Raw genomic sequence first — 26,908 nt, 5'->3', positions numbered from 1 at the left:
CCTCTGTCTATGGATCCCATTTTTGTTCAGCCTTTTTATATATTGAATCATGAACTCTGACCTTAACTGAGGCAAGGCAGGCAAGGGCGTCCTTCTGGGCCTATTTAAGTGATCTGGCAGCTATCAGGCCTGGGTGTGGCTAGTACATTTAACAGTGGAGGTGGGGATAGCTTTTTCCATTAATAAATAAAATTCTGATTTTAAAAAATGCATTTTGTATTTACTCAAGTTATCTTTGGATAACATAAATGTATTTGATGATCTGAAACAATTAAGTGTGGAAAAAAATGCAAAAAAACTAAGAAGTCGAAAAGTCTTGGATTTTATGTGCTGCCTCTTCTGTCCTTGGATGTCACAAATTAGCATTTCCCCTCTTCTTTTGTTTATAGCATGAAGGCATAGCGGTAGTTTATATGGTTCTATGGCTGTATAACTCAGTGGACTGGAACCTTGATATGCATGTGTGCATGTTTCTGTGTGTATCTGTTGTTGTGACACAACAGAGAGCTGTTGTTGGTGTTTACTGTAATCGGCAGTCCTCCAACCGGACAAACCTGACAGAATTATACCCATGGTGCATTTGGTCTTTGTTCCTCTGATGCATGAGCCGGGGCTGCAGGACTAATTGTTTAAGGGAATTTTCAAACCAGCAACTATTCTCGAGTGAAGAAAGGAAGAAATGAATGGATTCAGCTGAATTGCTGCTGATAAATCTGAGCTGTAAATCTGTTGCCACACTAAGAGAGAAGATTTGTTGAAGGTGTTATTAATGATGTACAAATGACAGGGCAATAGACAAGCAGCTTGGATTCACAGTGAGGGACCATAGCTGGCCTGCTTTCATTTACCGGTATGGAAACTAAAATTATCTTCCCTTAATTTCCCCATAGCCACCATCAGCCTACTCTTTAATGATTCATATTATAATCTGCAAGAAGGCATTAGTGCAGCTCGAGTGATTATGACCATGTTGCAATACGTCATGTTGGCAGGATGGAGAGCACTTTTTCTTTCCCTTGTGACATTGGTTAAATGCTCGAAATGATCAAAGCAAAAACACAACAGCCTTGCAATAAGAGACTAAGATCCACATTCATGGATGGAGAGTTCTCTGAGGCAGGCTTTCATTTATTTATTTATTTATCTGCCATCAAATTAACCCATCAAGTCTGCTGAGAGAGAGGCTTTGCAATAATTCTGGCATTTTAAAATTCATATTCAGCACAGTGAAAATAGTTTTTGTTAAGTAGTTTTGTCTGGCTTGAAAGTCCAATTTCCTTATAACAGGAGGAAATAATCTTCTGCTCGAAGAAATATGTGGTCCAGATAGTATACATGGAAAGTTTTTTTTCATACTGCCTCTAAAATGGTGATTTTTTTGGTTGTACAATGTAAAGACATATTCATTTATGATTTTTAATTATGTTTAATTTAATTTTATAGATGCATTTAGAGGATGAATCACAGTTACTTTGACGCCACAGGTCTATACAGTTTCTCTGTGCCTGTGGGTTCTTAATCCAGTGTCCAGAAACATACATATCAGGTTAACTGGTGAGCCTAAAGTATCAAAAGATGTTAATGTGAGGGTGTGATAGACTGGTGACGTGTCCAGTTTGTACCCTGCCTCTTACCCAGTAATATAGGCTCCAGCTAGTATAGGTGCCATCCCTCTGAAACCCTGAACTGAATAAGTCGCTAAGAAAATGGACACAAAGATTCAGAGAATCCTCGCTGTGCCAAAACAGCCAAGCAATGAAGCAATCAAGAAAAACTGGAATTTCAAATAGTTCCATTCATATCTTACTTTACTATCTGCAAATGTCTCTCAAAACTATATCCAAAGACTTTCCTTTATTGACTAGTTTCTGATGCACAAACTGCAAATAAAGAAGTTCCTATTTTACCCTAAATCTTTGTTGAAGCTGTGGAAAGAAAAATCCTGCTCAGCGCAGCTACACAACAAGGGCGTAAGCTAGCTGCATAGCCAGTTATATTTCCTCCCTTTCTGATGCTGACCACTTTTCCATCTTTAGCCCGTGGCGATTACACTGTGTGGATTGTGTTAAACTGCATTAATTTTACCATTGTTAAATGTGCTATGAGTGAGTATTTATCAATTTCCTTTTTTTTTTAATTATATTTTTATTGAAGAAAAAAAAGGGACTTGTTACAATAGAGTGCATTGACATTATTTAGTCAAAAAAAGAGAAAAGGAAAATAAAAAAAAACAAAAAAAAACCAAAACCCTTTTTCTTAGTCCTTTTGTTTTACATTCTGATAGCAAAAAAATAAAATTAACTCATTGGCTTGACAATGTGTTACATAATGCAGCATGTTTAACTTATTTACAAAAACTACATTAGGTACATATAAAGTGGTTAAATCCAACTCCGCCAACACTTGAGGATTGGTTTAATGTGGTTTTTGAAATATTTAAAATGGAAAAATTGACATTCTTTTTAAAAATTCGGAAAGACAAATTCTACAAAATATGGAATAAATGGATTAGTTTTGTGTCCCCCATCTGCCCTGAATTTAGGTAAGACCAGCCCTGAATTGGTGTATCTTGGTGTATCTCCCATGTATCGTACAATGTCAGGTTGATTATTTATCAATTTCCACTGCTGCTAAACCAAAATAATTCAAAGAATGGATCAACACAGTTTGTCATTTTCAAGTTAACAATTAAGACTGTAAACTAAGAGCGATGAATCTGCTCTTTGCATTTTAATCTCAAAGAATGAATGAAAACTTTGGACTTTAGCCTGGCTTTTGCGTGAAGCCTGGTAAATGTCTAATAAGCTCTGACTTTGGACACTCACGTTAAATCTCTGGTTTGCTCATTGAGAAATATTGCTGAGTCCCATTGTGTCACGCTTTGAACTGGAAATTGTTACATGCATTTGTTTCATCTCATTTGGACTATTGTAATTCTTTGTTTTCTTGTTTATGTAAGGCCTCCTTGGAATGTCTGCAGGTTGTCCAGAATGCTGGTGCTGGGCTTCTGACCAAGTCTTCCAAGTACTCGCATATCACACCTCTGCTGATCAAGCTGCACTGGCTCCCTATTAAATTCAGAGTCCACTTTAAGATCATGACTTTGACATTCAGTGCTCTGCATGGTAAAGCACCACCATACATCAGAGATCTTTTACATCCGTTAATCCCCAACAGGTCCCTGAGGTCATGTGATCAGGGCTTGCTGGCTGTCCATCATATGAGGCTGAAAACGAAAGGTGACAGAGGCCCCCAGACTCCCCTTTGAGTTTGAGATCTCTGGACTGGTCTCATCCTTTTAAACTTGCTTTTGGTTATTTTTTTGTTTTTATTGTTTAATGTTTTAGCTTCTGTGAAGCACTTTGTGATTTTTTTCTTGAAAGGTACTATACAAATAAAATTGCACTTGCTTACTCATATGGAGTAATTCCCAGTCATGAGGGCTGGGTTATCTTGTGATTCTTAGCTGTAGTTTAATTAACACATTACAAAACTTGTGATAGTACCCCAAACTATTCCTGCTTATATCTGTAAGCAGTCAAAATTATTTGCAGTATATAACCAACCAACAAACCAACAGTCTTGAGAGACGCAAGCAGCTAACCTTAGTATTTAGTCATATCACCCACTGTTAGACTGCCTGAGGTTAAAAACTGGCAGGAACAAACTGATCAAACTGTGCCCGACTGTTCACATGTTAAATATAAAGCTCAGACTCAAAAATACTTCTGACTAAACCGACTCTTTCAAAACAAAATGTTCTAAATATGATTATTCTGTTTTTGTTTTTTGTCGTTGTGATTTTAATTAAAAATATAAGTCTTGATATTTCATCAGGTAGAGTCCAAGATCAAAATGAAACATGTCAGTGTGCAGTGTTTTTTCTGCCTTTTGGGTTTTTTGCTCCCACAATGCAATGGGTTGTTAGAAAACATGGATAAATACCTGTATAAAGATGTATTTATATTAGCATGGTACACTGTTTTGCATTTTTACTGGCTTAACTCACATTCATTAGTAAATCATAAAAGATTTAAATCTTTTAAGTTTGGGGGGGTTTTGTCTATATTTGGACTGTACCATCAGCAGTAAGTTTTATTTATGAGTTTATGCAAATGTTGCAGTTCCCATCAAGGATCTTCCACACTTGTTTTTGCATGCTGATGTCACTTGAGCACTTGACACTTGCTAAAATCTTGTCTAAAGTGGAAATGGATGGTAATAGTACGGATAAATACACAGATTTTCCTCTCTTGATTTCAGTGAGTTTTTTTAAAACTTAATTGTAAAGTCTTCATATTTTGTCACAAATGGAAACAGAGTAATTTCCTGTACCTTCTAAGCCCAGTCTCAAGATAACATGGAAAAACCCTGACATCGGAGGGAAAATGACACAAAAGGAAGCAATGGCAAAGAAAGAGAGACAGAGAGAGGATATTGTGGAAAGAAAAGAGGATAATACGATAGAGTGAGAGGAAAAAAACAGATAACAGAGAGAGATGGCGGGGAGGAGGAAAGTTGGGGGGTGGTGTTTAGGGAGGGGTGAGGTTTTGTAAATCGGAGAGGCTGGAAGCGCATTTGAATTCAGGCTGTGTGTCTCCTGCGCTAGCCGAATGTTACCTGCTCTAGCATGGCAACAGAGAGAGGGAGAGTGGTGAGCTTCAGCTGCAGCCTCCACACACACACGCACACACACAAACACACGCACACACACACACACACACACACGTGCATGCACAGCAACAACAGGAGTGCGAAGAGTGACTCAGGTAAGCAGGAACGCCCCTGATGGAAGACGACCCTCGAGAGAGCAAAGCAGCGTGTGCAGTGAGAGGGAGAGATACTGAAGGAGGAGCCATAGAGCTGGCATTTCTTTGAGGAGGGAGAAAAGAGGAATCACGCTGAAGCTAAAAATCTCTGAATCTGCACTCCCAGGGTGGGCTTACATTGAAGGATAGACAGGAAAAAAAAGAAAGATGGATGTGGAGCGATGCAAGTGCTCTTATTGGACAATTTTGTGAGGCTGCAAAGCACTAAGGGACACAGCAGAAAATGATATTTAGTTTTTATAGCAAGACCATTCGGAGGGCTTAAGCCGGGGGGAGGCTGAATGGGAGGTTTTTAATTTTTTTGGACAGGGTGAGCTGGGACAAAAAAATGGTTCAGGTTTGGTAAACACACACAGGATGGGAAAAGAACCACCTGTCCTTCTTAAGATGAGGTGAGCGCACATTAACAGAAGCACACACAGAAACCTCGCACACACTCTGCACATCACACCGAGTCTTCAGGACAGTTTCGCAGGATTCACGATAGATTGGATCCTTGCTCCTCGCAAAGTGCGTGACTTTGAAAATGCTTTAAGACGTCTGCCGTCGGGATCCCCTGGATTCATCTGAGGACTCAACTTGTGAATAGAACCAGCCACTAAACTCCCAGGTGACTCTCTCCTGCGACAACCTGTGGACACAGAAGCTCGGCTTTTTTTTTCTTTTGTGGGATCCCTCCCCCTAAGAAAAAAAAAAGAAGCAAAACAAAAAAACTCCCTGATGAGCTTGCAATTAGGTGGATCACCTGTCTCATGAAGATCCTGTCCTGAAACGACCCATCCCGGAGGCTTCATCAGCCTGTCCCCTTTTCTCCCCCCAACTAGATGTCTTGATGTATTGCTGTGGGCTGGGACACTGGCGGAGAGTGCAGTCCACCTATGTAAGTGACCATTACAGCATCCATCCCATCTTTTTGATCTCATAGCAACATTGGAGTTGTTTGGTGGTGTGTGGATTTATCGTATACTTTTGCAAAAAGAAATGCCGATGATGCATTCATATTTATATCCAGGGTTGTCATTCATATGCAACGAATAAGCATGACAGAATTACTGCCTGCAAGCAGCTGTGAGCATGAGTCTTGCAACCTTTTATTTGCTAAGCTGTTCATTTCTCAGTAACAATAAGTTTTCACCTGGGCTGCATTTTACCAGATGGTGAAAATGTCAAACAGCTCAGCGTATTGACTCCAGTACAGGACTTAATAGCACCGTACCAAAAGATGGAATATCAGGTAATGGAGAGTTTCCTTTTTTTCCCACCCAGGCAACAGTTTGGTCACTGAGCAAGTAAAGTAAACAATGTGTGAAAATTGTCTTCAAAATTAAGATGATTAAGTGATACAACATGACAGTTCCCGTCTTCCTCACATCGTATGTCCTGGCTGAGAAGCGGAGGAGGACAGAGAGGTGCTGTTATCTAATTGCAAGTCAATTTTACTGTCCTCTCAATGACAGAGATGAGAAGGGAGGACAGTTTCCAGCCTCTACAGCGCTCTAATCCACCTGTTTTTCTTTCTCGTGCTTTTGCCTGTCATCTAACTCTCTCTTCACTTGCCCTCCTATCTCCTTCTATCCAGTCTCTGTGTATCCTCTGTTTAGTTGTGTTGTAGTCGATGGAGTGAGAGTTGTGCATTGTGCGATGGCGCTGACTGCAGAGCACCCTAACCACATTCCTACATGAAACAGGCTTACTGTCAGCCCTCAGCACTCAATAGGCTGTCAGCGCAGAGCCGCGCAGATTACCACGTACTGTAGTGCTGCATGTAATGTGTGCCCACCTCAGCAACGAGCCAGGAAAGGAGCTTACAGACTCGAAAGGCATGGCTGGGTAAAAGCAGTGACACATCCTCCCGACATTCAGCGTAGTTTCATTGACATGTGTGTGTGTTTGCAGGCTTAGTTTAGCACCTAGTGTTAAATAAGTGCGTGCAAATATAACGAACTAAGACACAGTTCTACAAAATCTCTTCTGTAGATGCACTCACTCTTTCTAATTTCTGTGCAGAAACTACATTACTCATGCATTATCTTTACTCATGTTGCTATGATACATTATGTGTCAGGGTGCTAATTACACTTGAGTGAGTGAGATATAAATACTTTTATAATAAATAAACAGGCCGGAGGCTGCTGGGCCAATAAAGGTTGGAGAATAAATCACAGAAGTCACCACCTCAATAATCAGATCGATAAATAACCAAATAAACATGTTCTAATATACAATTTCCATAATCGAATGTTCTTTGTTATTACATTTGTCATAGTATACATACAGTAGCATAGATTTCTGATTTAACACAGAATATACATTCTGACCCAAAGGATTCTGAGCGTTATATGTTGCTATCCCCAAATGCATGTTTCAGGGAAGGCCTTACTTATTTTAGCAAGATAATGCAATATCTTGCATTATTTTTAAGAAATTTGAACTGTTGTAAACTGTTTTAAAAGCTAAGTTAAGATGAAACATCCAAATTCTACTAACAAGGCTTTGGAAATATTAAGTGGTCGATTTTTTATATTTTGTCTTTGCAGTCACCGTTTTAAATAAATATATATAGCAAAGAAACTGAATCATTAGTCAATTTAAATTCTTATTTTCACTGTGTTGTAGAATAAAGCTGGATTGTTTTAAGTGCTCATCTGGCTCTAAGAAGGAGGTTATGGGCATCTTTAGATATCAAACAATTCTCTCTGTAGTGGCTGCCATTTTTTACACTGAGAGTCACAACAGCTTAGCCAATAGGTGAAGGGCAAGGCATGCTTATCCCCATTACGCAAATGTGATAAAACCTTAAAAACACAAAATAAATTTCAGGAATCGGTTTGTATGTTACCTAAAATTCCCTATTCTTCCCTCTCCACTTAAAGTTGGTTTTTTTTAGAAATAAAAGCATTAATTTAAAAGTATATATAATCAAAACAACGATACATACAAAGAAATGAAGGGAACATTTGATCATCAGTGTAACATAACGTCAGTTAAACTTCAGGTATTTCTGTCTAGGAACCACTTCAATCCACAGCTGCTTTGGTGCAAATGGAAGTGACAACAGGTGCACAGCAGAGGCAACAAAAAGACAATCCCCCACAAAGGAATGGTTTCTGTTTTTTTCCCTTATTTCCTCATCCCTCCTGACTGATTTTTCTCTAGTTTTGTGTTTTGCTCGGGTTCTTGTCAACACTGGTAGCATGAGACGGTAGCTGTATCCCATTCAGGTTGCACAGATATGGTAGCTACTCCAGGTTGGCAGAACCACACGTCCATTTCCAAGGATTTCTGTGTCTCCCAGCAGAGTCTTATAACTTTCATTTCATTTATTTATTTATTTCACACTTGGTACAACAGTTTCCACAGTTAGTTCTTTCAGACAAACCAACCACACTTTTTATCAGTAAAGCACTGCAACTGTGGGGGAGATACCAGGAAATTGGCTGTTACACAGGAGGCACACTGCTAGACCTAGAGAATTACTTGCAGGAGGGTACTCATGCATGTTCCTGCCCAAACTGTTAGAAACCAACTCCCGATGTCCTTTAATGAGACCTGTGCTCACAGCCCAGTATCGTGCCCATTCACTTACATTGACATTACTTTTTTCATTACTGTACATTATCTGAATGTTAGCACGACATGAGCATAATATTTTGTTGTTTGGCTGCTTTAACCAACCAAATGTCATTTACCAAAAAAAGGAACCCATTAACAAATGAAACCTTGAAAGTAAATGTAAATAAAAACACATTTAAATAATAATTCCACTAGGGCTTGTTTAATGCAAGGACACATCATCATTCATTCATTATCACATTGGTGAAATTTTAAACTGAGGGTTGTGGAACAGGCAAAACGAATGCATGTTAAAGTCATTTTTACATTTGAGCTGACTCGTGTGGGTTTTGATATTCAAAACAAGGGGAATTTAAAACCAGCTCTGGCAGAGAATCAAAGCTTTAAATGATAGATGTAGCAGCCGTGCTTTTTGCCTGGATACTCCTGCTGTAAACTTGAACACTCACATGTTTGGGGCTCGCTTTTTTCACTTTATGAGATCTGTTTGAACAAACAGATAAAGTCACTTTTTTTTATCTGTGACACAGAAGTTTCTGTTTTTATTTCTTCTTGTTCACAAGTTCTTAAGTGGGACTCTTCCTCATGCTAATATAATCAAAACAGATCACAATAACAGTGCATATTTACCGGCTCTCACACATGCCAAGATATGGTTTTGTTACAGCATGTTTCCCCTTTTTTAGTCCAACAGCATTTCTGAACATTTCAAATTATATTTTTACCTTTAGGTTTATTTTCTGCACAGAATCCAACATTAAACATGAACTCTTGGCTTCTTTTTTATATTGCAGAAGTGACTCTATAAGGACCACAGATCTATACTGTGCTAGGGTGGGCATTGATTATAACGTTCAATCAAAACCTTTTGGATTTGGTGAACACGCTGCAAGCCGTGGTTGGTATTGACTTGTTTCTTCACTCATGCTGCTATATCCTCCTTCACTGGAGGCGATGGCATTGTGATTCATACTCGAGTATCTCTTCAGGCCAAAAAAACCCTTCAGCTCAAATATAGTTCTTTTTTTTATGTATTTAAACATAGATGCACTGTTCACTGAAGGAGAGTTATAATGAATAAATTATTCGAGGTCATTTGGTCAAATCAATACAATATTTTTTTTAATAAAAATATGAAATTATTTTTGACGATTGTTTGTTTTTTTAAGAATGGGTGTTACACACAGAGTCTTACACAAGAGTCTAATAGCTTAGTGGACCATAAATTACTAAAGACAGAAGGAAGCAGTTTTCTCCCAAACATGCATCTCTGATGTACACAGGCTAGAATGCAAAAAATGCTATTTGATGTTGTTAGGTGGTGTCCTCAGTAAAGGCCCTTGGATACCACTATGACTTCCTGCTACCTGGGTAATTTCAGATTTAACGCTGAAGTTGTCTGCAGCATGAAGTTAGTTCAGTTGTTACAGGGAATATCACCACAGTAATGTAACACGCCCCCTAGTGGCAGGTCGACTGACAGATTATATTTGGTCCTGAACAGACCAGTTAAATGATAGTGACGACAGGTAGTGTGGTAGGATCGCGCTATATGTTGGCTCTTCAACAAAAATCATAAAATTACAGTCTTTCTTTAACAAAATTGCGTATGAAAACTTACACAATATACAAAATTAAATCACATAATGTGGCCAAGCATGATGGTGCGTCACACACGGACCCATACTGTGAACATGACCTGCTCCAGAGCAGGTTAGAGTAGGAGGTTCTTAAGCTTTTTAATACCATCAATTGTTGGACTATCAATGAGAAATATAATTCTTTTTAAAATTTGACCACAGTTGTATTTTCAGCTATTAATATATGACCCAAATTCTGGGCATCTATTTGTACTTGCTGATCTCGTTTCAGATTTGCACATAGTGGCCGAAGTTTGACCTCAGCTTTTATATTCTTTCTTTCTTTTCTCTCAAACAAGTCTGCAGCTGAAAGCATAAAAACTACAACTGTTTTTTACACATTAACTTAATGAAATACTAAAATATTATCCATCAGGTTCTCCTGTGTCTTAATTGACAGAGCTGTATTGCTTTCAGTGATACTACCTGTTAAACCTCTTCATGCCTATTATCTGAGCTGTACTCTGAGGGTCACTGGGTCGCGGTATCCTTGTATGCGGGATTTTTAAATGATCTTTTCAGCCACAGTCAGAAAAAAACGATGTTTTCTACTTATCACAGATTCCCCAGCATACAAAGAGAGTTTAAACTGAGTTTCAGTTTACCAGAAAGAGTTCTTTTTAAAATATAAAGTAAAATAAATGAAAGGTCTGGAGGTCTGGCAAAGATGAACTAACAAATAAAGCAACAAAAACACCAGGATCAGCATTCCAAAAGGGAAAGAGCAGGGATCTGAGGTTGCTGGAGATAGCCTCCTTTAAATGTGGGGTTACACCACCACCCTAAGAAAGACAGAGGAGATGAGCGAGGGAGGAGCGAGGGAAACAGAAGAGAAGAAAGAAGGACAGAAGAAGCAAACACAAGGGGAGGCTGCATATCACTGTTATCACTAATAATTGTGGATACTACTAAAAATCCTGTGAATGTTTAGTAGTATCCACTACTATCCCCATAGTATCCCGGAATTACGAATGTTTTCAACATTCTTAAGTTGTTGTAATTCCAGGGAGCAGAAAAACAAATGTTTAAAATCCAAACTGCTCGCCTTAAACAAATAGGTTTGCTGACTTTTACTTAGACTACAGTTGAGTGCTTACCTGCACATGTATTACATGTATTTTTAATGCACTTGACTGAGTTCAGCATGTGCTGTGGATCATATTGTGCTGTGTGTATCCAGTAAATGTAGCCAGATTATTCACACAATGCATGATTCAATACAGCAGTGTGAATGAACTGCAGAGTCTCAAAATAAGCAGCAGTCAGCAGGTTAATGGTCTGACAGTGAGCATCGGTGCGCGCTGCCTGTAGTCCTCTCTCTGCATTAGGTGTTCAGCGCAGTGTGAGCAGTGGAATTTTCATCTCAAGATTTCAAGACTCCCGATGAACTTTACTTTCTTATAGTACTCTCACTGCTGCCTGCTTTAGCAGGTTATGAAGAAAAATGAGATATTTCACAGCAGCCAATTTAATGTTTCCTCTTTAATCTCACACGAGGGATCAGTAACCGACTCTCACATCTGTGTCTTTGCAGTTCTTTGTACTACTTCCTCCACTTCATAACCTTCTCCTTCCTAACTCACTCTCCCTCCATCTTAAAACACTCACTGCCCTATCCCTCGTATTCCATTGTCAGTCTCTTCTTTCCCAGTTGTAAGAAGGGTGGGATTGGCATCAGCATCCAACCACCAGCATCGCAAGGATGGGGGCATCAGTCCCTCCTAAGTTATTCATACAGGTTTCATGAAGATGAAGCCACTGATAAAGAGAAGGAGCAGTGAGACTCAGGTGGACGAATGAAAGAACGTTCTCCATGTGCTATTTCTGCCTCTGAAGGGCACTTTTGGAGTCATCCTATCTTTGTTTCTGTCTCACTCCCACGCCTCCTCCTCCTTCTTGACTGAGTTTTGGAGCATGTTCTGCCGGGTGTGATTGGAGGGCAACGCTCCAGGCAGAAGTAAATCTGGTGAGGGTTGTTGGCGCAGGGGGAAACAGAGGATGTCAAATGAAAATCCTGTCTCCATCTCCAAACGGGCTATCGCGCTTGAAGGTGGACTGAGATCTGGGTCTTTGTGGATGCTAAGCTTATCACGAGCCGGGTTCTTGACCTTTTCACCTGCAAGTCATGTCAAAATTGCTCAAGAACAAAAATGTGTCCTGGGTGAGTACTGCCTGTCTGGTAGGCTGATGGGGGGAGGCAGATTATTTCAGCTCAATGTTTAATGCTTCTCAATTCTGTCAGGCTTATCTGCTTTGAAATTTGTCGTCTACGGTTGCATTTTCTAAGGAATGATGCGTGTAGAAGTTTCAGTATATCAGAGTTTGGTTTGTATATTCAAAAGACAAACTCACTGTCGGTGATGCTTCTTCTGCACATCTGCTTTGGTTTGTCCAACAGCTGTGTGGTGATAAAAGGCTCAGCTCTTCTTCAGCTTGCTTTGCACCATCCTGCCGTGTCAGTCGTACACCGTCAGAGCATCAACTGACAAAAACGTATGAAAAGACACTGACTGGGCTGAAATCGATGAATGGAAATAACTGTAAAGTTCACTCTGGGCTAACTTGTGTTCACCAGGCTTCCAGTATTGATGATTAAAAATTTTGGTTGTGTTCACTTGTTACCAAAAATAAAATTTTCAGTCTTTTCTTATCTATTTATTTATTATTTTAGTTCAGGGGAGGTGTGTGGGTTTGTGGACATTGGGGAGGGTGGAGTGTCTAGTCTTGCCTGAAAATTATGCATGCTGTCCATCTCTGGCTCAGCAGTCCCACAGTACCGGCCCCAGATTGACAGAACACACACACACAAAGGTTAAAAGAAGCTTATTGACAGGTCTCTGTTTATGTATGTGTAAAAGCACATGTGCACATGAACTTATGTGTGGAGGAGTGGATGACAAGTGAGATGAAAGATGTGTGCTTTATATTTCTGCATTTTAACACTAAAAAAAAAATAATCTGTGACTATATATATATATATATATATATATATATATATATATATATATGGAGAGAGAGAGAGAGAGAGAGAGAGAGAGAGAGAGAGATAACTGAGTGAAGAAGTCTACAAAATTGTTTCTGTCCAATGTCTCAGATTAAGTTAGAGTAGTGAGTTCTGTCAACTACTTTTTCTATAGTGAATATTTTGATAAGTACATTTGTTTGAATATATGTTTTTACATATGTTTTTACTGGGTATATGGCAGCAGCAGAATAAACTAGTTTTTATCTCTTTTAATCTGCCAAACATTATTCTAAAGGCTTTGATAGTTCAGGGAAAAAACAAGAAAAGGTTAACGTTATCCTTGTCTGTAAGTCCAAAAAATATTGCGGTATTATAGAGAGTATAGACATGTTGCACGTAGCTTTTGTGTCTGATAAGTGAAACCAGTGTATGCTGTAGAGACTGTTATCTGTCTAATGGCCAAAATTCTGGCCAATTCTTTTGAAGAAATCTGGTTGTATAAAAAGTTCTGGGAAAAATAGCTCGTGTCACTTGATCTTTGACCGCTGTGGGTTCAGTTTCTATTTTCAGTTCTTACTTAATACAACATGATTTTCATTTTGTAAATTATGGTCCCGATTAATGTGCAGACAGAAAGTAGTGTTTATATAGAGCTACAGTATGGTACACAAGTCTTGAGCTCATTTCTTTATATTTTACTAGGAAAATGGGAAATCGGTGCAGATTGAACGGCAATGTTTGGTGTGACTAGCTTTATTCTTCATCACAGCTTGAAGTCTCTTAGGCAACTTTCTTGTCATTTCTTGAAGTAGTCTGCAGGAATCGTTCTCCATGCTTCTTGAAGGACATTCAAAACTTTTTTGGGGATGTTGGCTGCCTTTTGTTCCCACTCTGCTTTACTAGTGTACAGTCTGGACTTTGGGGAGGCAAATCCATGTCTAAAAGTGCTGCACATTGTCTTTTTCTGTCTAATTTATTGCATTAACAGCGCATTTGAATCATTGTGATGCTGAAAATTGAAACTGTTGCCATTCGGACGCTTTCGAGATGTTATTGCATGGTGGCTCAAAATCCATCTGTTGTTTTCTGAATTTAAAATTCCATCTTGCCAAAATTCCATTTGGCAAGATCCCCCAAACTACTGGCTTAAATGCAGCACCAAACCAGGATGGAGCCTCCAAAGTGTTTTGCAGATGTCTGTCAACACTCACTGTCATATCGCTTTCCTGACCCCCTCTGTACTGATGATGATTTCAGCCAAAATTTTCACTTTGTTGGAGTGTTTCATTGGCTCTGCAGGGGAACCTCCTCTTGCTTGAGGAGATTTAAGGTGTCACAGATCAGAGTTTAGTAAAGGCCAAAGTCTGTTAGACCTCAGGTGACTGCAGCTGTCTGACCTCTGATCAGCAGCATAGATATTGACAAGGACAAGAGCTGTGTGTGTTTATGTGTGTATAGAGCCCAGATGTACATCTGACCCAGGATTTATTATCATCTCTCCATAGAGTCACAACCTGGATCAGCTGACTACAGGTCTGCATTTTCTTTTCTATTCTCAGTTTTATGTAACACTCCCATCTTTGTCCCTCTTCTCCTTATAAGCTCTCCCTGGAGATTTTGGTACCACATGCCCATCTGCTCATGTCCCCTGTCCAGCTGTCCAGGTCGCAAGCCATGGTGACAAATGGGCCAAACACTGTTACTTACCTTTAAACAGTGGAAGAGGAAGTATACATTTTTTTTGTTTGTTTTTAGGTCCTATGCAATGCGTAAAGACAGAATGATAAAATTAAATTATAAACCTTTTCAAATCAGAGGTATTATCAGCAAAATAGTTAAGCAATAAAAGTAAATTGGCATTGTGTTCAATGATCTTTAATAAACAGCTATTACACTATTTAAAATGACGAAATAATATGGATAATATACAAGATAGTTAATAACTGGTTTGCAAACCTTCTGTCGATTTAGCTTCAAAAGAAGCAGCGTCTGTGTGTGGCTGATACTTGGCATCGAGTTTTAGTGGTGACATAATGACACCGAACCAATGTGATGAAAGAGTCTCTCTGCGCTCTCTGGATGATGAATTCTGTTTGTCTGTAATTCCATGCTGTAAATCGGGCGCACAATGGAATTATGGTCTGCGTGTTTTTTTTAAATTTCCATCTTTCTATTTTGGAGCCATGCCATTATAACACTCCAATTCTTGTTTTTTTTTTCTTTTTTTTCTTTTTTGCACACAAACCCTAGGAACACACGCACACACTAATCAGGGACAGCACGCACACAGGATGGATCCTGTTCTTTAATAAAAGGGGGAAAAAAGAAAGTAAGACTTTCCTCACTTTCCGTTATTTAGAACTCATAGAAAGCTCGGGTGGGTTGGAGACTTTCCTGGTGTGTTTGGTGCCCGAGGTCAGAGTGAGCGGTGTGCCGCGTAACAGATGCCGCACGGAGAAATAAGCCTTTAATACCCACAGGACTCGGGAAGGGGCAACTACACTCAACTCACATCAGCGACTTAAGTGAAACCCTTCACGCAACTCTCGCAGTCTCCGGTGGTGTCCTCGGCGTCGCGGTTCTGAGAAGAAATTGCATCCTCACGCTCAAACTGGCGCGCAGGGAACACGCGTATCTGTTGCACTGAAGAGCATCTTTGGAGTTATCCACCTGAGTGGAGGGAGAACCACTCTCATGGCATCCTTGCCCATTTGTTTACTGGAGCCAGGTGAATGGTGATTTGAAGTGGTCGTTACAGCCTTGGAATAGCGCTACAGGACACCTTTAACTGCCATGCCGCCCAAAAAGAAGGTAACATTTCAGATATTTCTTTTTCGTGCATATCTGTGCGCGTGCGCGTGTGCTGAACAGGAAGGGTTGGAGAATACGCCATCTGTTGCACTGGGCGTTAATCCTTGTGTGAGGCCTTTCCACATCGTTGCACTCGCTATGTAACAGCGCGCAGGGCAGATAGAGATGCATATCCGCATGCTTGTATCATGTCATATGTCCAGCTGAAAAACAGACTTCAGATAGGGTTGCAATAGTCTGTGAAAATCGAATGGATTAAATCTCTTCTCGAGCTTTTTCCTCTCATTTATGACTCTTGTACTCGCGGTGAACTTTGTGGCATGTGGTATTAAACCCCAAACTATGTGCTGCACCTGTTTGGCTTTCTTTTCACTTCACGTGTTGTAGCTGTAGAGCACGCCATCAGCAGCATGGTTTTGTGTTTCTTGCACATGCTGTGCAGTCCATGCATTGTTTTGTTTTAGTTATGAAACCAAGCTCCAGTTTGCAGTATTCAGGTAAACTTCACAGAGTGAGGCACCCACTTCTCAGTCTTTTAAACAGCTTGAGAGTGATGTAACATTAATTAACGATGTTAGGGGGTATTCGTTTAATATACGTTTAATCATTAGTCATATTGGTCTCTGTTTATTTATTTTCTAATATCTCATATTACAAAATACAGTGCCAGTATTGTCTGTCACATTTCCAGAAGCAACTATAAGAATTTCTTCTATATTTTGGTCTTTAGGTTCATTGTTTTTGTGACATACAGCTTTTCCTTTTTGTTTTAAACTGTGCTACTACCTAACAAAACACAAAGTTAGAGAAACAGAGTGGGCAGGGAGTGTGAGAGACAGTAGTTGCCGGAAAACAAAAATGGCTATAGGAAAGTGAATACCATTTGCATGGTGGCTAGAAACATTACTTCAAATACTAATGTTCCTCTGTAGCTGCAGAATATGTAAAATGAAGTATAGTTTAACACGCTAGCTGTAGTGGCCAAAATAATTGGAAATATACCTTCAAAGGTTCATGGATACCTTTAGAACAGGAGGAAGTGTTTGGACATACGCTTCTTGGTTTAACAAAGCTGATATTTTTCTACTTTTTTGGAGATGTAATACTAACACATCGCAGGAAGACTTTGGCTGGCCTACTCTCTTGGATTGCAGTGCTAGTTAGTGCTGGCCCACTGCTTGTTACTTAGAATAGGAAAAGCCTCTTAGTAGTTGTTACTGGGGCATTACATGCTGATACCTGCTCTCCTTCCAGGCAGGAAGGGGAGTAATAAGATGTGGAGCTGTGTGGAAAGTTCCAGAAGTATCAGTAAACCTGTTTCCTGTGAAATTGGGGCTGTTTCCAAATTTAAAATGTTATTGTTTGCATCAAACTTTTTGCAGTTTAAAAATAAAACAAAAACGACTCTATATTTATTTTATTTTGTGTTTAGCTTGATGTCAGGTTTTTGTGCTCATAGAGTGACGTTCCAGTGATAGTGGTTGCTCAGTACTTGTGCAATAACTAAGTGAGAAATGATCAGAACACCAGTGGCTGGCAAAATGATATTTTATAATCCCCACACATGCGCACACCTCTCGGCACGCCAGTTCTAATCACGTTGCATCACAGCGTTGTGCAGAGCAGAAGAGCAGAGAGATTTCTGTGAACTATAGATGAAATGTATCTATTACGGGGGCCCGGCAAGCCAGGATTTAAGTGATATAGATACGACAAATGCTTCTATTTTATGTATATCTGATGACTGTCAGGGAGCACTTGAGCACATCCAGTCGAAGCTGCAGTGTTGGCTGTCTGTGAGGAGTTTGCATTTGTCTCTCTGCCTCTAAATCCTGGATTGACGCATGCTATCTTAATCTCCTTACTCAAAGACAATCATGACCCAAAGAGAGAGAGAGACAGAGATAGAAAAGGATCCAAATACACATTGCGTCTTATGCTTATAACCCCCCCCCCCCCCCCACACACACACACACACACTCAATATGAGCAAATATCTTTTTTGTCTTTTTGTACTTCTTGATGAATGAGTAATCATTAACTGCAAAGTGATGAGACGGAGTGATGAGATGTTACTCTTTAAAGACTAACCAATATTGGATTAATGAGGATGATACAGACACAGATTTTTGAGGAAAAGAAATTTGATATTGATGTGTTGGTGGTAGAGGAGCTTCACAAACCGGTTAGCAGCTTAATATTAGGACACAACTGTGGTCCAGCTGTGATGCATGCTCTGCTACATGTGCTGCACACAGTGCTGATAGAGTTAAGAGTATTGCAAGCAGTGGAATCAGAACTGTTGTAATGCCACCTTTTCTAAATCACTCCAAGAGTATTTTTTCTGCAGTATGTTTTAATGTTTCCCACAGATTTAAGCAGCTACAATGTGTTTCTTGCAGGATGACTTCTAATTTCATGCCCAGGCATAGCAGAGCAGCGACCTGTTCTTCTTCATACGTTTAAAAAAAAAATTAATCAAATAATGTTTGTTAATTTCTTTAGTTGCAATTACAAACTGTAATTAGACACTGCAGGGTGATGAAATCAGAAAAAAAAGAATACATGAATGAAATGAAATCCTGCCATTAAATGTAGTTTGGAACATTGCTAATAAAGCAGGGAGTTTAGGGGTAATCCCAAAATCTTCCATACGAAACTGCAAGCCCATCTTAAACTGTTCAGTGATATTTCTTCTTTGTTGGTCTTTTTCTTTCTCTCAGCATGACATGTTGATGGCACTGACTACTACTATAAGTTCCCTATGTTTATTTGTTGTCCAGTGATTCAAGACTCTTTCAGCACTTTATACTAGAGCCTGAACAATTTGTTAGTGGGCTCATACTATTGGTCATATCGATCTATTTGTGTCATCATTAGTAATGACTGATAAATGATCTTGAAACACCCTTCAACAGTGAGTGTTGGCATTACATAGATTGTCCACCAGAGGGCGCTCTGCAACTTTGTTGTTCATGAAATGTGTTTGACTCTTCACAGCTACCAGCTGATCTTAGCAGAACCAAAGAATAACTACGCAAAAAATTAGAAGCATGACATATCCCATACTTACTGTACTGTTTGTTATTTCAGATTTTTTTATTATTATATTCTTTACTTTTGTGTGAATCCGCCCGCTCAATCTGCCTGTCACTTTGCTGCTGCAACACTTGAATTTCCTTCAGTGAGGGAAAATAAAGAATATGTCTATTCTATTCTATATTGGGTTTTCTCCACACATCAGATATCTTAAAAAATCCAATGTCAGTTGGAATCTAATTTATAAATTTTTTGCGTGTGAATCCTTTTTTTTTTTTACCCTCTTTTAACAGATTCTCCAGGAAATTAAAAAATCATGCTCCTATTCTTCTGGTTTCTAGAAATTATGTCCTAACAGAATTTCTAGAAGTATGGTTAAGTTGTGGGCTTGCATTAAAAAAGCTGTTGCCACCACGTGTTGCCAGAAACTTGAGTGTGCCTTTAAAAGTTTCAGAAATTTAGATGACGGTGGTGAAGAGCTTTATCTAACAGATGTCCATCCATTTCCCTCCATTTATCCAATTCAGAGTCACAGGGGCTGGAGGCTATCCCAGCTCTCATAGGCAACAGGCGGGGCGCAGGTCGCCAGTCCGTCAGAGGGCTCAAATAAAGAGACAAACAACAATTCACTCTCACATCCACGTCTGCAGCCAGTTTAAAATTTCATTTGAACAGTGGGAGACAGGCAGAGGATGCCCACCCCACCACTGCACCACCCTCTCATTCTAACAAATATGCTGTATCCTCTTGTGTGCTAAGGATGGGGACTGGTCTGCTACAGTATGTAAAACTCATTTCTCTTGTAACATGAAAATTAAGCCTACTCTCTCAAAACCCACTTACAACTAATATAGCATTAGTATTCAAACTATGGATGATCCATTGGCCACGTGGTTAGGACATTTCAGCTCCTGACAAGCTGGAATGTTGCTGGTTGTTATTCCTCTTTGCTCAGTATGGGCCCTTAAATATGTGATCATGTATCAGCCATCAGATTTTGTCTACATCTGTCTGAATTGGAGGAGCCATTAAGTTACTAATAATCTAATTTCTACAGTTTCTACATTTTTCACTGCAGCAACAGCAACCTTTTTTTACCCTTTATTTTTACTGGCAATATCAGCAGCCATAATAATGATAAAGCCCACATTAACAAACTATATATGAATTAAAATACATTTACCGTGGTACTGATTTACTGCCTCTTTTGATCTATAATTTGAGATCTAAAGAGATGTGATGCAGCCTTAAACTCCACAGACGGAGATCCGTGCCAAAGTAAAGATAGCTGTGCCAGCCCGGCCGTATCTGCTCTATGGTAGCATCAGGGAGAGGGCATGGAGCCAGTCTCCTTCAGACAGATGATGCAAAGCAGCTGATTAGACAGGGCTTGGAGAAAACAGGATCAGAACACTCACTGCATGCAAATGAACTGGCTGTTAATGACCAAGAGATACAGTAGCAAAGAAATCAGCACAATATACAGAATAGGATGTCAAAGTAAAAAATGAACAGCAGAAGAAGATGGGTGTAAGAGAGCTGAGTTCCATTATTCCTCACCTGCAGTAGAAAGATATTTCCAAGTGCTGCAACAGTAAGGCCGCTATTGTCATGGAAAAATATGGTCCTTGAGATACCTTCTGCAGCAACAGTGTCTACATAGGCAGTTTAGAGCATGTCAGTCAGGTATTTATATGCCTCTCTGACAGATTTTGTCCAACTAACCACACTGCACCCGTAGAGCCATGGCACTTTTATAGCTGAGGCCAAAATGAAGGCCAAATGTGAAGATGAGTGCAGGTCCCTCCATTGAGTAATGAGTAAAGGGTACTAGAAGTGGGATGGCAATATGTTTATCTGTGTGTGTCAGCAGTTGGGTGTGTGCAACATCGTTTGTGGTGGCAACTTTCACTCTACTTTCGCTATGTTTTAATGTATTTTGGCAGGTGCTTTAGGCAGGTGACAAATCAAAATCAAAAACAGAACCATTGACCTCTTTGGGGTATCTGATGGTGCTGTCTGTAGAAGCAATACCTTCTTCTAATCCATTTGTCTCTGTAGATGTAAGGATTGCTGCAAATACCTTGAGATGACTGTTATTGTGAATTCGTACTATATAAATCCTGAAATCCTGAACTGAAGTAAGATCAGCCTCATCCTGTCTGATCTGCAATACACGGCGTTCCAAATTATTATGCAAATGATATTTTTCTCTGTTTTTCCTAAATAGTCGATTCAAATGACAGTCGGCATAATTTTCGAGTCATCGACCAATAGGGTATAATTCAAATGTTACTAAACAAAACTCCCAATGAAAACAGTATGTTTTTCAAAAATAAAAAACTTAAAATGCACTGTTCCAAATTGTTACGCACACAGAGTTTCAAAAGATTTTATAGGCTGTAGAGAATTGAAAATGATCCTTTGTTGAATTTGCAGCATTAGTAGATCAATTTTACTGACACCAAAAGCTATTTCAATCAAAAACATCTTAACAGGTCAAGTTACATATTAACATAGGACCCCTTATTTGATAGCAGTTTTACAATTCTTGCATCCATGGAACTTGTAAGTTTTTGGAAAGTTTCTACTTGAATGTCTTGCAGGATGTCAGAATAGCCTCCCAGAGCTGCTGTTTGGATGTGAACTGCCTCCCATCCTCAAATTTTTTTGCTTGAGGATGCTCTAAAGGTTCTCAACAGGATTGAAGAAAGTGATCAGTCAGAAACTCCACATACTTTGCAGAGGTCATTTTCACACCTTCAGGGACCCTAAAGGGGCCGACCAGCTCTCTCCCTCTGATTCCAACCCAAAACATGACTCCACCACCTCCTTGCTGACGACGCAGCCTTGTTGTAACATGGTGGCCGTCCACCAACCATCCACCACTGCATCCATCTGGACCATCCAGGGTTGCACTGCACTCATCAGTGACCAAGACTGTTTGGAACTTAGTCTTCATGTAGTTCTGGGCCCACTGCAGCCATTTCTGCTTGTGAGCATTGGTTAGGGGTGGCCGAATAGAAGGTTTATGCACAACTGCAAGTCTCTGGAGGATCCTACACTTTGATGTTCGCAGGTCTCCAGAGGCACCAGCAGCTTCAAATATGTGTTTGCTGCTTAATCTGATGTATTTGTCTGGCAGAAACCTTCCTCATTGTGCCTTTATGGGCCACAAATGTCTTACATTATGGTGATCACGCCTAAATTTTGGTGAAATATCTAAGGTTTTCATTAGGTGTCCAAGGTATTCAACTATTTCACGCTTTTCAGCAGCAGAAAGATCATTTTTCCTTCCTATTTTGCTTGAAAATGGTGGTCTGCTTAACAATGTGGAACATCCTTCTTTAGTAGTTTTTCCTTTAATTGGGCTCACCTGGCAAACAAATGATCATAGGTGTCCGAGATTGATTTCAGTGATAAAAAGAGTCCTGAGACACAATTCCATCCATGAGTTTAATTGAAAAACAACTTATTTAATCTTTATGACACTTAAACACAATTTGCATAATAATTTGGAACGTCGAATAGTCTCTTCCTGGATGATGTCATCCATAGCACACTGAGTGGTTTGTATAAAGTGACTTTAAGCCTCTCTCTTATTTACAAGGCGTCACCTATAGCAGGAAGCTCCCACATTTAAGATAAGATAAGATAAGATAAGATAGAACTTTATTAATCCCTCGGGTGGGTTCCTCTGGGAAATTCGATTTCCAAAAAAAGCACAGCAATGACCGAAGTTACAGTTACAGAATTGTTATATATATATATATATATATATATACACACACACACACACACACACACACACACATATATAAATACAGAGACAAATATAAATAAAATATACAAAGGGGATAAATAGAATAAATAGGAATAAAAAATAAAAATACAAGTGAATTGCACATTTCAAGTATTGAGTCTATTGCACTGTTGACTATTTACAAAAAGTATTGCACAAGGTATTGTACAGTGAGGTGCAGAGGCACTACAGCTTAGTTGTTCCCCCCTCCTTTGTCCTCCTGTTTCCCCTCCCTCTCCCCTCCAGAGAGGAGTTAAACAGTTTGATGGCGTGTGGGACAAAGGAGTTTTTAAGTCTGTTAGTTCTTGTCTTGGGGAGAAGCAACCTGTCACTGAACAGACTCTTCTGATTGTTTATGGCCGTGTGCAGAGGATGCCCAGCATTGTTCATAATGTCCATCAGTTTCTTTAGTGTCCTTTTCTCTGCCACTGTCACCAGAGTGTCCAGCTTCATGCCGACCACAGAGCTAGCCCTCCTGATCAGTTTCTCCAGCCTGGATGAGTCCCTCTTTGCTGTGCTGCTCCCCCAGCACACCACAGCATAGAAAAGTACTCCAGCAACCACCGACTGGTAAAACATCCTCAGGAGCTTTCTGCAGATGTTAAAAGACCTCAGCCTCCTGAAGAAGTACAGTCGGCTTTGGGCTTTTTTATACAGGTGCTCTGTGTTGCATGACCAGTCCAGTTTATTGTCCACCCACAGCCCGAGGTACTTGTACTTGTTGACCACCTCCACCTCCTCCCCCTCTATCTGAACCGGCAGTGGACCTTCTCTGGACCTCCCGAAGTCCACAACCAGTTCCTTAGTCTTTGAGGTGTTGAGTTGCAGGTGGTTTGTGTGACTCCATGCGACAAAGTTCCTCACCAGACTTCTGTACTCCTCTTCCTGATCATCCCAGATACACCCCATGATGGCCGTGTCATCTGCAAACTTCTGAATATGGCATAATTCAGAGTTGTAGCAGAAGTCAGAGGTGTACAGGGTGAAGAGAAGAGGGGACAGCACAGTTCCCTGTGGTGCTCCTGTGCTGCTGACCACTGTGTCAGACGTGATGTCCTTCAGCCTGACGTACTGTGGTCTGTCGGTGAGGTAGTCGGAGATCCAAGCGACCAGGCAGGGGTCCACCATTTATGATTGGGCTGATTTTTACTTTCCTAAAGCAACTCGCAAGGGATTCAATCTCTTCCTGGGGATCTTCCCTCGTGTGAAAATGTGTAAGCCACTGCACTGCGGAGCTGTGGAACAGTTTATTGAGTAGGAATACAATAAATTGTATTAATGCCATCACAGTCATCAAATCTCAACCTAGTTAAAAACCCGTGCAAGAGTTTGGACTGACATGTCTGCATCACAAACATTAAAAAGGAAATAGCTTTAGGAAGAATTGTGTTTCGGGCAGCACGGTGGCACGGTGGTTAGCACTGTTGCCGCACAGCAAGAAGGTCCTGAGTTCAATTCCAACATCCGGCCGGGGTCTTTCTGTGTGGAGTTTGCATGTTCTCCCCGTGTCTGCGTGGGTTCCCTCCGGGTACTCCGGCTTCCTCCCACCGTCCAAAGACATGCAGCTTGTGGGGATAGGTTAATTGGATAACCCAAATTGTCACTAGGTATGAATGTGAGTGCGAATGGTTGTTTGTCCCTGTGTGTTAGCCTTGCGACAGACTGGCGACCTGTCCAGGGTGTACCCCGCCTCTCGCCCTATGACAGCTGGGATAGGCTCCAGCGCCCCCCGCGACCCTGAAAAGGATAAGCGGAAGTGAATGGATGGATGGAGAATTGTGTTTCTCCCTCCAGCAGAATTCCAGAGACTTGAAGAGCCAATGCCAAATCCCACTGAAGCTCTTGTGGCTGCATATAGGAGCAACAGCTTACTTCTTAATGTAAGCCCACACTATAGTGTAGCATGAAATAAAAACTGTCTGTGGTTCCTATGAATAGTTACACTTTGCTCAGTATCTCGTGAAAGCTGAAAGATGGGCAAAGCCATCCTTTAACTAAAAGCAATGGCTCAGAGGCGGGTTAAAAGGTCCAACACATTGCTTTTTGTTTAGTTTTTAGTTTTTGTTTTTATTTGTGACTCATCTATATTTTGTTTTCTGTATGATTTTACCGACACAGCAGCATCACAATTTTTCAAAAAACATGCTTGAAGCTTTACAAGTACCCAAAATGTGGTCTGTAGACTCATTGCTATCACCACTGATTTTTGCCCAGCTCAAGATGGTCTTTTGTGGTTCTGACTTAAATTCAAATTTGGATTCATGTCAACAGTAGAATTGTATCATTACTTTCTTAAAAGCTGGATTAAAGTAATATATCAAAGCCTGCTGTCTAAGTGAGCTGTGAGTGAAAAGAATTACTGTGGCGCTGCCTGAGAATGTAAAAGTCCTGATGGTTTTTGCTGTATGCAGTTTCAGGGAACTGGGAGTTGTGGGCATGCTGAATCTCTTCTCAGTATTGTCCTTGGGGGCTTTTATGCAGAGTTTGCACTGATGCCTTTCTCCTGTGATTATTCAGCTGTGGACAGAGCAACAACCAATTCACCATCACACATGAGATACACAGGGTGGTTTTAAAACTCTGTTATCATTACCATACTGTCATTTTTTCAGCCCTGCTGTCATAATTTTCATTTGCATTGTGTGGTATGTCAGTGAATGATGCTGGAGTCACAGTCCTATAATAAACTGCCAAGTGTTTGAGCTCTCTTCTCAAACTTAAGGCTCTTATTATAGTAGTTAACTGCCACAGGGATGAAGGCACCACAGATTTGTTCACCTTGGTCTTGTTCATTGAAGTGGAAACTCCTAGCCTTAGATGTCTTTTTTGTGACGAGTGAGATCACAGCAGTACCCGAGGAGTATCCAAGAATGCATGGGAGGGTACAGGAGGTAGTAGCAAATCTCCATACTCACACAACCAGAGATCAACCAAAAAAAAGTTTCCCCATATGAATATGAATGCTTTGAACAAATCACTATAGGATTAACTATATCCTTACCTTCCTAAATAACTATGTTTTACTTCTCTGGGTTTTGTCCTGTAAATTGCTTGTCTTCTGAAGTGGTATTAGAGCTGACAATGGGTACTCCATCACATAAATCCATTTAAGATGTGTCCTTTTCTGCTGTTTAGGGGGCTAGAATTTTACTAGTGTTAGTGCACTCATGTTTGTCCAATTAACATATTAATGTCTAGCCCAAACACTATATATTTATGCTAAAAGAAGCCAAAAGATACCCTAAAAACTGAGCTCTAAATGGTAGAATTCAAATCTTTTGCTGCTCTTTAAATATATTAAAAGGGTGATACTTCTTTCATCCTTTCAGCAGTTAAAATAACTATAAAAAAGTTATCTTCATCCAAAAAGCATCTTTAGTTTAACTAACTTCTGCTTCCTGTCTTTCATGCTGATGTTTTACACTGATGTTGGATTAGCATCTGAACTCCAGGGCAGCCAGCTGGCTCCTGGTGACTCGATGGTTCTGATTATTTAGGTTTGGGGATGGAGTCCATCTCCCCAATCAGATGCTCCTTTCCTAATGCACTCTCCTGGCGTGTGCTGAAAGAGCTGTGTAAACACTTTTCAGCAGAATAGGAGTCACCTTCAGGTAGCACATGAGAGAGCGTGCCTTTATTCCTTTTTTTCACGTCATCCTTGCCCTCTACCTTCCTTTGCCCACCTTCTAAGCCACGTAATCACAGTAATGGTCTAAAAAGATTCTCCAACAGGGAGAGAGAGAAGGACAAAAGAGAAGAAAGAAGGGGGTTTAATGAAATGATGAGGGGATCAGTTAAGGGTAAAGACTTTGAAAGAGTGGAATGAAAAATCAACTTGGAGTACCTATATAAGAGAAAAGTTTAGTGATAGAGAGAAAATACTGTGCAGGGAAGTCTGGGTATTATTGGTCAACAAAGATGCAGTTTCTTTTAACTCAGCTGATTCAATTTAATATCAAAAGAGAAAGGACTGTAACAACTAATGAACTAATGATTATCTATTAATGTGAAGATTTATTTTCTGAATTGATCACATCTTTAAAATCACAATAACACAATGAAACAAAAGCCTTTTTTTTAAACATTTAGTTAAATGTAATTTATCTCAAAGAAAAAGATCAGATCTTCACATTTCAGAGGCCGGGGCCAGATTATGCACAGGTTGGGAAATCTGAGAGAATAATCCAATAATTATGAGACACAATGAGAAAATGTTTCAGTTCAAGCAGGTACAGTTATCTACATGGCT

The 26,908-nt window shown here is 40.0% G+C and overlaps 1 protein-coding gene across 2 annotated transcripts in view; it reads left to right on the top strand.

Annotated features, from left to right (window-relative positions):
- The first annotated feature begins 4,615 nt into the window (after positions 1-4,615).
- The window catches only part of cacnb2b (calcium channel, voltage-dependent, beta 2b), a 38,352-nt gene continuing 16,059 nt past the window's right edge, over positions 4,616-26,908 (top strand). The window contains exon 1 of one of the 2 annotated variants that reach the window (XM_085438706.1): positions 4,616-5,709. In XM_085438706.1, coding sequence (XP_085294832.1) covers positions 5,662-5,709 — 48 coding nt within the window. In that variant the 5' untranslated portion in view covers positions 4,616-5,661. Of the gene's footprint in view, positions 5,710-15,008; positions 15,819-26,908 lie in introns of those variants that run through there. The other variant, XM_085438708.1, reaches the window with a different exon arrangement.

The sequence above is a fragment of the Copadichromis virginalis genome, linkage group LG18, assembly GCF_057382275.1.
Source record: "Copadichromis virginalis isolate Kocher_CV1m ecotype Utaka linkage group LG18, C_Virginalis_male_GT1.1, whole genome shotgun sequence".
Classification (NCBI taxonomy): Eukaryota; Metazoa; Chordata; class Actinopteri; order Cichliformes; family Cichlidae; genus Copadichromis; species Copadichromis virginalis.
Note: the sequence above shows the minus strand (reverse complement) of the source record. Positions and strands in the feature narration are given on the sequence as shown.